Source organism: Sinocyclocheilus grahami, unplaced genomic scaffold (genome assembly GCF_001515645.1).
Source record: "Sinocyclocheilus grahami isolate Dianchi unplaced genomic scaffold, SAMN03320097.WGS_v1.1 scaffold1735.1, whole genome shotgun sequence".
Classification (NCBI taxonomy): Eukaryota; Metazoa; Chordata; class Actinopteri; order Cypriniformes; family Cyprinidae; genus Sinocyclocheilus; species Sinocyclocheilus grahami.
Window position 1 is genome coordinate 97,317 of NW_015506914.1, and position 10,814 is coordinate 108,130.

Below are 10,814 nucleotides of genomic sequence, written 5' to 3' on the forward strand. Positions count from 1 at the left end.
TATTTAGGAAAAACATAACATAAATTTCCAAAAATGACATATCAGGTTTTTTTTATGTTCAACAAGAGCAACAGCAGATTCTTACTTCTCTTTTTGTGGCTTTTCAGGTAAAATTACAGGAAGCCATAGAGTATGATGACCTGCAGGGTGACTCTGTGCGTAAGACCATCTCATTGAACCTGAAGAAATCAGACAGGTGAACATCCAGCACCTGTATCTGCCTGACACAATGTTTTTAGAATCTGTGGATCTTCATATCAAGAGTTTTGTATTTTGCATTTGTTTGTTTCTGGAAGATATTCCCACGGCCCGATTCCTCTTCAGTCGCAGCATTACTCCACCAGTCAGGACATTATCAACTCCATCAGCATTATCCAGCACGAGATGAGGAGCTATAAACCCCGTCTGACGCAGGTACACCACTGAAATCTGTGACTAGAACTATTTGAAAATCTGGAATCTGAGCGTGCAAAAAAATCTAAATATTGAGAAAATCATCTTTAAAGTTGTCCAAATGAAGTTCTTAGCAATGCATATTGCTAATCAAAAATTAAGTTTTGATATATATTTACGGTAGGAAATTTACTAAATATCTTCATGGAACATGATCTTTACTTAATATCCTAATGATTTTTGGCATAAAAGAAAAATCGATAATTTTGACCCATACAATGTATTGTTGGCTATTGCTACAAATATACCCCAGCGACTTAACACTGCTTTTGTGCTCCAGGGTCACAAATTATATTTTCCGGGCTGTTTCAGGTGATGTCCAGCAGTGCGGCGAGCTCCGCCATCACAGCGCTGTCACCTGGAGGGGTTCTGATGCAGGGCGGAGGCCAACAGACCATTAACCGTGAGTGTTTGACTGTCTATTCATCCCATCATAATATCAAATGTTGCTTCAACTGAGATTTTAATGCAAACAGGCATTTTAAACCTCATTAAGCCATTTTACTGCCCATTAACTTGATGCATACTCTCTTTGTGTTTGTTTATGCAGAATTAGTTCCCACTGATGTTCAGAGCGAGCTGAAGCACTTATATACGGCCGCCGGAGAGCTGCTCCGACACTTCTGGTCATGTTTCCCCGTCAGCACTCCCTTCCTGGAGGAAAAGGTGAAGAAATGCACCGTCAGTTACCAATATTTCCAAATTAATAATGAAGTATTTATTTGTGATTTGTTTTTTCTGCTCACAGGTGGTAAAGATGAAATCTAACCTGGAGAAGTTCCAGATGACGAAGCTCCGCCCCTTTCAAGAGAAGATCCAACGGCAGTATTTGAGCACTAATGTAAGGCCACGCCCCTGGCCACACCCCCTCCATTTACTGTAATGGATTGTACTACTAGAGTAAACATGAATAATTAATGCTCGTCTCAAAAAACAGCCCAGAATTGATCATTTCTGGAACCGTGTGGAAGAACTTATGATGTACTTGTTGAATTCAGAGGTGGTCATTTTTAGATTTTCAGTTTTTGACATTTTTTATGAAGCTTTGTGACTTAACTTGTTATATGAACACAAAGAAATGTGGACATGATTAGAAAATGCTTTAAAAAAAATAGTGACAGTTGTGATCTTTGCAGTCAAAAAATGACTGGCAAATGAAAATGAATGGGAAATGCAAAAACAAAAATCAAAATAAAGAGCCATTTTTGGGGGTATAATCTACAAATCAGTCACAATGAAGCAGTCTTTCATGCAGTTTAAATAGAAATACAAATGCAATACCTATTAGAAATTATTATAATTATGTCTGAAAAGCAACTAGGTAATATATATTTTATATATATATATATATATATATATACAGTGGGTACGGAAAGTATTCAGACCCCCTTAAATTATTTTGGAGGGTTTAAAAAAAAACAGCTTGTACTTCTGTTAAACCTATTACGTGCATAAATGTGTTATTTGAGGTCTAAAGTGTCTAAATGTTCTGATGTTATTCCTGTATTTGGATGTTTTCTGATGTAATCAGTCTCTTTTTGATATTTTGTTCATATTGTGTGAACGTTTACGAGGGTTTACAGGCTTTGCAAGGTGGTGTAATCTAATTTTTTTCATGTGTCAGTATTTTTAACGTAATACTTTCCTGTGTTTTCTGATTGCAACAGCTAACGGGTCACCTGGAGGAAATGCTTCAGGCTGCGTACAACAAGTTCCAAGCCTGGCAGACGCGCAGAATGATGAGAAAAACCTGAGGAGACGGAGCGAAAGCCATGAAAGAGAGAAAAGACTGAATTGAAAGAAAATGGGAGAAGAACAGAGACACTCTCTCCCAGCTTGGGCCGACTGGAGCCTGATGGGCGGATTTTCCAGCCAATCAGAGCTGGAGGTGCTAGTGAGCAGTCTGCCTGGGGGAGGGGCTTGGAGAAGCAAATTCTGTAATCCTATTGGTCCATGTGGAGATGGGTTGTGCCAGTCACAAATAACTAATTATTTTCTTCTCTCTTTACTTTGTTTGTTCAATTCCGTTCCATTTTTTGCCTTTCCCGTTTTTGTTTTTTTTTCTTCAGTGGATAATTTCATTTCCTACGTAAGATGTGACATTTTAACCGTGTTGTATTTCTACAATGACCAAGCTGGGCTCAATAATATCGGTGGAAACTCAGGAACTTATCATGTTTAATGCAAAGGACTCCGTTTGAGGGGAAAGCTTTTAGGTCCGTGATAAGGAGGACCCTTTACAAATCAGATATTGCAATCCAGTTCAACCCTCCCGAGACTTGAGGCTGATTGGAAAACAGTTGCTCAAGACACGCCAATGGGAGCGGATATAGCAATACTGTTAATAAATAAATAATTTCTATGTAGAGCATTTAACTGATCTGTGTGTCACGAACACGCGCACACGCTCATCCGCACTGCTTAATAATGCGTCTTCTCTAGCTGCACTGAGTTGTGGATGTTATTGCAAATAAAGTCCAGATTTAAACTGTTAAACTGGTCTCGTGTGTAACATTAAAAGAGCGTTACCCAAGCGTACATGCAGTGAGGAAGCTGTTATTCATTGTTCCGTTTCAAATTCATATCGTGCCATAGATAAGAAAGTGTGTTTGTGCATTAACATGCATTTGTGTGTTAGACCAGGGGTGTTTAATCTTTTAGATGCCATGGTCCCTCACCATAAAATTGAAAAGACAGCTATATGTTGTCATGTATATTGTATACATGTATATCATAAATGTGTAAAATGCTATTTGGAAGATTTCTATTATGTTAAATTATTCCTTTTTTCTACTCACTATAGTACTTGTTAGAGGTATTACATTTTAAATAATTAAAAAAGTAAATTACATATATTACTTACATATAATTTTTTACTAATAATCATTATTTTTATTTGTTTTAATCATTTTTATTTTTAATAATTAACATAAATGTAGAACAGTTACCACACATGTGGTTCTTCCATTAAACATTATTAAAATTAATACAAAATAAAAACCAGTAGTAATGATAATAATAATCTATTAATTATCAATTTATAAATTTATATTATGGATTTGTAAATATATATAAAATATAATATAAATTATCGGATTATTATTATTACCATTACTATTGTTTTTTTATTTTGTATTAATTTTAATCAGTTTTATTTTAATCTGTATATTTATTTTTATTTTAATAAATAGAATGATGTTCTTAAACCGGCTCAAAACCAAATTTTTAAACAGATTTGGGGGGAAATTATAGTAATAAATATTACTATAAATATAATAACATTTAATAAGATTCTGCACCTTTTACAGTAGCTCACTAATCAAATCAAATGTGTCCAGTTTGTGGCATGTTACCTCCTTTGTATTGGTCTCAAGATAGCATGCAGCACCACTGATGCAGTAATCAATACTGTTGTAGATTTTAATAACTTCTCAAGACCCACCATACAGTCAAAGTCTCTTTAAGAGTATTCTATAGTCTTTGACACAGTTCAGTAGTCATTATGTGCTTGAGTTTGGTGATGGCTATCTTTATAACACAATGCATACATCTATATCTGCATTTGAAACACATTTACTACAAGGTCACAAGATGGTTGAGGGTAGAGGCTTTGCTATTTTTGCTTGCTGTTGGAACAGGCTTTATTCTCGTGGGCATCTCGAATATCAATCAATACAGCAAGAGCTTTTAATGGACCCATGGACTCCAATTTATTGCTTGAACACCTACGCGTCTGTAACACTTATTTGTTTGTAAAGCAGATGTTTTTAGATAAAACTTGAACTTTTAATGCATAATTAGAAGATTTATTTACTTTGTTAATTTATTTAGTATGTAAAGCTCTCCAAGTAGCCTACTTGATGGCAAGTATTGTCTAAATGCGCCAGAAATAGTTCCCTGCGCTGAGTGTGTATCACTGCGCGTCACAGTGAGTGGAGTCTAATGAGGAAGTAGCGCCGGTCAGTTTTCCAGTCAGCTGTCAAACACAACTAACAGCGCCACAAACACACATTATCCTCACTTTTTTACACACTATATGAGTCGGTTTTTCTACACTTCTGGAGATTTCGCCGATTTAAATGCGCCTGGATCTCAGGAGGAGGTAAAACGCGTTTAATTGATGTTAAATACTTTATAGAAATGCCTGAGGTGACACATTTACCAACTCAAATAAGTTCAGCTTTCTTAGCTCAGCTTTCTTTTTCTTTAAAAAGTATTTTTTTAATGTTGCCTTAAACGTAGATGACATAACTTGAAGGATTTACTCATTAGGAGGAGAAATAGAAACTAAAAACGTTGTTGGATGTGAAAGTACCCAGCTCAGTATCAAGTTTCGCATTTATTAAACTGTTTAACGACACAATGTGAGGAACTAATGTAAACAAAACCAGGTTTATTCGATGTTTCATGCTGTTTTGGCGAGTTTTAAGCTCAGATCTCGTGATTGACAGTCATGCTAATCGGCTAACGCGTCGCTTTGATTTGTAACTTTTAACTTAAGATATTTTACAAACTGAATTCTTGTAAATATTAGTTTCAGACGAAGAGGAAGTGGTAAAGTGTGTGTGTATGCATGAGCTGCTTCTCTTCTGCCTACTGTGTGAAAAACAAATAAAGAAAATAAAAGTTCCCAAATAACGTTAGATGAAATGTTATGCATCTGTGACTCGGGTTTTGTCGTGTATGTGGTTAATGTTATGCATTGTTTAATATTATATAGGTGATACAGTACTGTAGTTGTATATAAAAGCGACAGAAAATCACTAAAAGGAGGATAGGTGTGTGGCAGTCATGCTTTTTCAATTGGATTATTTCCTTGGAGTCACATGACACTGAGTTGGGATGTGTCTCTAAACCTAGTGAGCTCACTGTGCTGACTACTGAGGGAACATGTCTGGGCATCATCAGAGTCAGGTCTTTACACAGCCATGTTAACACCTTCTGTGATGTGCCTTATGTTCTAACCAGGAAATATTTTTTTTATAACATGAAAAAGCTCCAATCGTACAAATCAAAACATATTTTTGGAGAAAAAAAAGATTTTATGGGGGAAATGCTGCTATGAGGCACAATGGAAAATGTTCAAAAAAGTAGTTTTTCTATCAAATATTTTTTTGAAATAGGTTTTCATAACATGAAAAAGCTTCAGTCGTACAAATCAAAACATATTTTTGGAGAAAAAAATATTTTTTTGGCAAATGCTGCTATGTGGCACAATGGAAAATGTTCAAAAAAGTAGTTTTTCTATAAAATTATGATTTTCTTTTTTTATTTAAATGCACATTTCTTTTAGAAATTGATAGATTTAGATACTCGAAACTCATGCAAACCAAAAATAAGTAGATCCCTATCATTTACCCTTCACTGAAGGCTAGCTCATCCTCACTCGCATCACATCCTACTGGCCTTTCTGTAAAATATTGCTCTATTCATTTTCTAAAAAGAAGAAATAATTTTGTTATTTATACATAAATACAACTATACTACAATAAACACTTTAAAAAATAAATAACTGCTATCATATTATTGATGCTACTATCTATAAAAAATCCCAATGGGGAAATACATTGCTCTGGCTGCTCTGTCCCTGCACAAAATTCTTTGTAAAGACACAGTGCTGCATAAAAGCCAGACTAATTTATGCTTGATCTGATTGACTTCAGTCCCTAGTATCAAAATATATATTGGTAAATGCATTTAAGCCACCTCTGAGCAGCATTAAACAGTCACCTAAACACCACTTCAGAAACACTTTGCAGTGTAAATTTGGAGTATAATGACCTGTAGTGTTGCTGATTGGGCACTTGAATCACCTGCTTGAGTTTTTGTGCACCCCGTCACAATTTGCTGAATATTTGCATATCTTTTTGTGATTGATTGCTTGTTCAAACATGCCATGCATGCATATTTTGCTCGAAGCTGCTGTTAGGAATGCATTTATTTTTTCTGTTTGGTTAGACAAACATGCTGCATGCACTGGTTCCCACTAAAACAACCCAGTGTTATTGTTGTTTCCTCTCAGACCGGTGCAGGATGATTCCTGTGGTTCCTGTGGAGTTCTGCACTCATGTCCTGGCAGAGTTTGACTGTCTAGACCCCCTTCTTTCTGCCCTGCGACTGGACTCGGGACGGATCAAAGTAAACCACACGTTTACCTACTCAACTATTGTGAAAGACTGAACGTTTTGAGTGTAACGGCTTTTGTAAAAGCCTTTTTTTGGCTTTTATGGCAACTGTTATTCAAACTGACCTGAATTATGGTTGGTGCTGTTTACTTTTCAGCCTGAAATAAGAATTATTTGACCTTTATCGGCACCGATATTAAGCATTTTTATCGGTTGTCGGTATCAGTCATTTTCAAAAACCGATTTGCCGATTAAAATAATTTAAAAGCATTTAAAGAAAGTTTTTGTCAGAGCCCTTGTTATTCTTAATTTTGACATTAATTTTAATTTTTACACCAGACATGTATATTGGTTCAAAATATCAGTTATCGGTCAACTTTATCTGTAATAATCGGTATCGCATCGGCCATAAAAAACACATATCGGTCGACCCCTAATGGAGAGTAAGTGGATGAAAATTAACAAAACATGTTTGGGTCGTCTTTCACCCCAAAAACCAAAACAAAAAATATCTGAAAATATATTTTGCATGAAGAAAATTACCATCACCATTTTTTGCATTGCAACATTACAGTATTAGCTTAAATTACTGAAATATAATGATAACTTTAAAGAAATTTTAAAAAATTTAATTCAGCAAAAATTAAAAGCAGTACTATAAAAATATGTATCAATTTAATGTATAAAATGTTATAACTACTATAAGAATACTAATTTAAATTTTACATATAATTAATTTTATTTGCATTTCAGTAATGAGGATTTTTTTTTTGCTGCATTACATTAATGACAATTTTTTTAAATTGTCATGAAAATGATCTTCATAGCCCTTTTCTTTAAGCAAAAATATTAATATTATTATGTTATTTATATATTATTTATATTATTTTCTTTCTTGTTCTTGGCAGATTTTGTGAGATTCTCTCATTTCACAATATTACTGGTTTTACTGTATGCAGGAGTTGTGACTTTTAAAAACATTTCATAATCTTGCCAACCCCAAACTTTTAAATGGTAATATAGTCAATAATACATTTTTTAACCTCAAGTTTATAGGTTAAAATACATTAATGCAAAAGAGAAATTTTGTATTTTATATGCACCATTTTTTTGAAGTTTTTTTTGCAGTTGTGTTTAGCCTTTTGCTGTTCATTTTAATATCCTGACAAATAATTTTTTTAAGTACATATATTTCAATTTAGTCTCTAAATTAATGTGAAGTCATAAAATGTGCGTATAATCATTACAATGAAAAGTTGAGTTTTCCTGTGCACTGGACTGTTATTAGAGCTGATATGTGCTCCTCTGTAGCTCTCAGATCCAGGACCCCATGGTTTTACTGGACCCCGTCTCTCTCTGCGATGTACTTCGAGAGTGGGCTCCGGTTCTGGAGAGGGTCCTGGGTCCGGAGGATCACACCAGACCTACAGAAATAACAAATCAAGAGGAGAGGACCCTGGAGGAGGAAGAGCTGGTTTCATCGATGTCCTGTTGCGTCGGGGTTCAGCCAGAGATCTACTCTCCTAATCTGGATGAATCCGCAACTCTCAGTGAAGAAGAGGACCTTGGAGAGAGCATCCCTTGTTCCACCGCCCCAGTCAGAGCGCCGTTCCCACCTCTTGCGAGCCATGTCGAACTAATACAGCTGTTTTCCCCCAAACCTCTGCCCCCTGACCTCCAGGCTGACCTCTCGCAGCTGGCCTGTCTTTATCTGGAGATGGGCTGCCCCGGTAGAGGGGGCATCGAAAGCGTGTGTGTGTTCCTCAGGAGGTACTTCTTCCTTTTGGACCAGGAGAGAGTGAGAAAGATGTGTATGCTGCGATACAGAGAGCACCGCGAGGTGATGAAGGCATATATTGCTGGCATGCTGGGTAAGTTTTCACATAAATGTGACCCTGGAGCACAAAAGCAGTGTTAAGTCGCTGGGGTATATTTGTAGCAATAGCCAACAATACATTGTATGGGTCAAAATTATCGATTTTTCTTTTATGCCAAAAGTCATTAGGATATTAAGTAAAGATCATGTTCCATGAAGATATTTAGTAAATTTCCTTCCGTAAATATATCAAAACTTAATTTTTGATTAGTAATATGCATTGCTAAGAACTTAATTTTCACAGCTTTAAAGGCGATGTTCTCAGTATTTAGATTTTTTTGCACCCTCAGATTCCAGATTTTCAAATAGTTGTATCTCGGCCAAATATTGTCCGATCCTAACAAACCATACATCAATGGAAAGCTTATTTATTCAGCTTTCAGATGAGGTATAAATCTCAATTTCGAAAAATTTACCCTTATGACTGGTTTTGTGGTCCACAAATGTGAATTAACTGTAATAATTGGTCTATTCAAGTCCTCCTGGGAAGCTCGTATTTAATTACGACATCTGGTGCATTCAAGTCACTCTGGTCAGAGCGGGTTGTTATAGTTAAGTAAAACTAAAACTGAAACTAAAATTAAAACTGTTAAAAAACATAACTTGAAATAAAATAAAATATATATAAAAACATTTCTTTTATTTCAGCTAGTTGTCAAGGCATCATTTCTCATTTTAATTTAGTTTAACTTGATGTACTAAAATAACTCAAACTAAAATAAAAATTATATAGGCATATATAAATTTTTTTTTTTAAAAAGACAAAAAAACAACACTGACTAAAACGAACTAAAAAAAACTGATTCAAAATATTAATAAACACTGTAATAGCATCTCAGTGATACTAAAATAACACTGGGTCGCAGCAAGATGGTGAGTTTTGCATAAAAATCCACATGTTTTTTTACTACATCTACAAAATGATAAATAAAGAATGTGCATCAGATGTGTTTTTGCTTTTTTATGTTTTTATTCAGTTCATGAAGGTGCTGTGAATTGAATCGTTAGATATTCTACCCTAACTGTACAGTACTATGGTATTTTGTACATGCAACTGGAGTTATTGTAAATTTAATTTTTTTTTTAATTTTAACAAATCAAAAGTCTTGCACTCGTATTTATGGCTTCATTTTGGTGACATTCATGTGCATTCAACTCATTAATACAATCTTTCCAACATGACTTGAAATGTACCAAAATGAATCATTACACAGCCCTGCATTATATCTGCTGAAATCCAATACTTGCTTCTTACTAATGTTGGCCTGCAATTTATACATATGTCAAAATGTATGTGATGGAAAATTGTTATTGATATTTTTGAACTCTGCATCATCAAATGAGCTAATATTAGTCCTCTTTTGCAAATCAGCAGAATTTTTTTCCAAGATTCAGGGCTGTGTTATTGACCTGTTTTTATTGCAATTCTGTTGATATTAATATTCTGCGGCGTGTTGTAGAGTTCACTCAGGCCAGTAAGGTGGTGGAGGTGATTCAGAAGGGTGACCTGCTAAAGTCTCTGCGCAGCCTGAGAGAACTTCAGCCCTGGAACGCACCTCTGCTCCTCTCACACCTGTACAGGTGAGTTTACGTCTCACACACACACACACATGTGCTTATCTATATATAATGTCAATATGACCTGCATTGAATATAATGCCTTTTTTCTCTCTGCAGACTCTATGATAAACACGGGGAGGTGGCTGTTCGTGCCTATCCGCAGTTCTATCCCACAATCCTCCCCTCTGACATTATGGCCATGGCTTTACCCAGCCACTACCTGCCTTATCTGGACAATCTGGTCCAATCACGAGCCGAACAGCAACGGTACGGCTGCGTTCCATTATACATTATACATTAGCATGTTTGTTCATCATAGTTGTTAAAGTTATAAATGAGCCTGTGATGTTGTATTCTTGTTTTTGAACACATGAAATAATCTGTTAAGGTATTTTGTCATCTGCCAGGTTGTCTTTCTTGGGCTCTCTTCTCCAGCCAGAAACTCTGCGACAGGATTGGCTGGAACTGGCGCTATCCCATGATGCCCCACAAAGGGAAGACACACTCGCTCCTGATGGACAGCCCAGGTTCACACAGCAATTTTTTAGCAACTAGATTCCTCAGCAAGCAAATTTGAGGAATTATTAATGTCTGTAATATAAATAATGACACGCTAGATGGATGGATGGATAGATGGATAGATGGATAGATAGATGGATAGATAGATAGATGATGGATGGATAGATGGATAGATGGATAGATAGATGGATAGATAGATAGATGATGGATGGATAGATGGATAGATGGATAGATAGATGGATAGATAGATAGATGATGGATGGATAGATGGATAGATGGAT

At 35.6% G+C, this 10,814-nt stretch overlaps 2 protein-coding genes across 2 annotated transcripts in view; both read left to right on the top strand.

The window, feature by feature from the left end:
• The window catches only part of LOC107572319 (general transcription factor IIH subunit 1-like), an 8,297-nt gene extending 5,502 nt beyond the window's left edge, over nucleotides 1-2,795 (top strand). The window contains exons 9-14 of the mRNA XM_016258740.1: nucleotides 108-196; nucleotides 297-414; nucleotides 766-856; nucleotides 1,004-1,119; nucleotides 1,202-1,294; nucleotides 2,121-2,795. Of these exons, the coding sequence (XP_016114226.1) occupies nucleotides 108-196; nucleotides 297-414; nucleotides 766-856; nucleotides 1,004-1,119; nucleotides 1,202-1,294; nucleotides 2,121-2,207 (594 nt within the window). The 3' untranslated portion in view covers nucleotides 2,208-2,795. The remainder of the gene's footprint in view (nucleotides 1-107; nucleotides 197-296; nucleotides 415-765; nucleotides 857-1,003; nucleotides 1,120-1,201; nucleotides 1,295-2,120) is intronic.
• LOC107572320 (Hermansky-Pudlak syndrome 5 protein-like) overlaps nucleotides 1,305-10,814 on the top strand; it is a 15,127-nt gene continuing 5,617 nt past the window's right edge. The window contains exons 1-6 of the mRNA XM_016258742.1: nucleotides 1,305-1,533; nucleotides 5,380-5,383; nucleotides 7,890-8,449; nucleotides 9,915-10,035; nucleotides 10,132-10,281; nucleotides 10,422-10,541. Coding sequence (XP_016114228.1) covers nucleotides 1,491-1,533; nucleotides 5,380-5,383; nucleotides 7,890-8,449; nucleotides 9,915-10,035; nucleotides 10,132-10,281; nucleotides 10,422-10,541 — 998 coding nt within the window. The 5' untranslated portion in view covers nucleotides 1,305-1,490. The remainder of the gene's footprint in view (nucleotides 1,534-5,379; nucleotides 5,384-7,889; nucleotides 8,450-9,914; nucleotides 10,036-10,131; nucleotides 10,282-10,421; nucleotides 10,542-10,814) is intronic.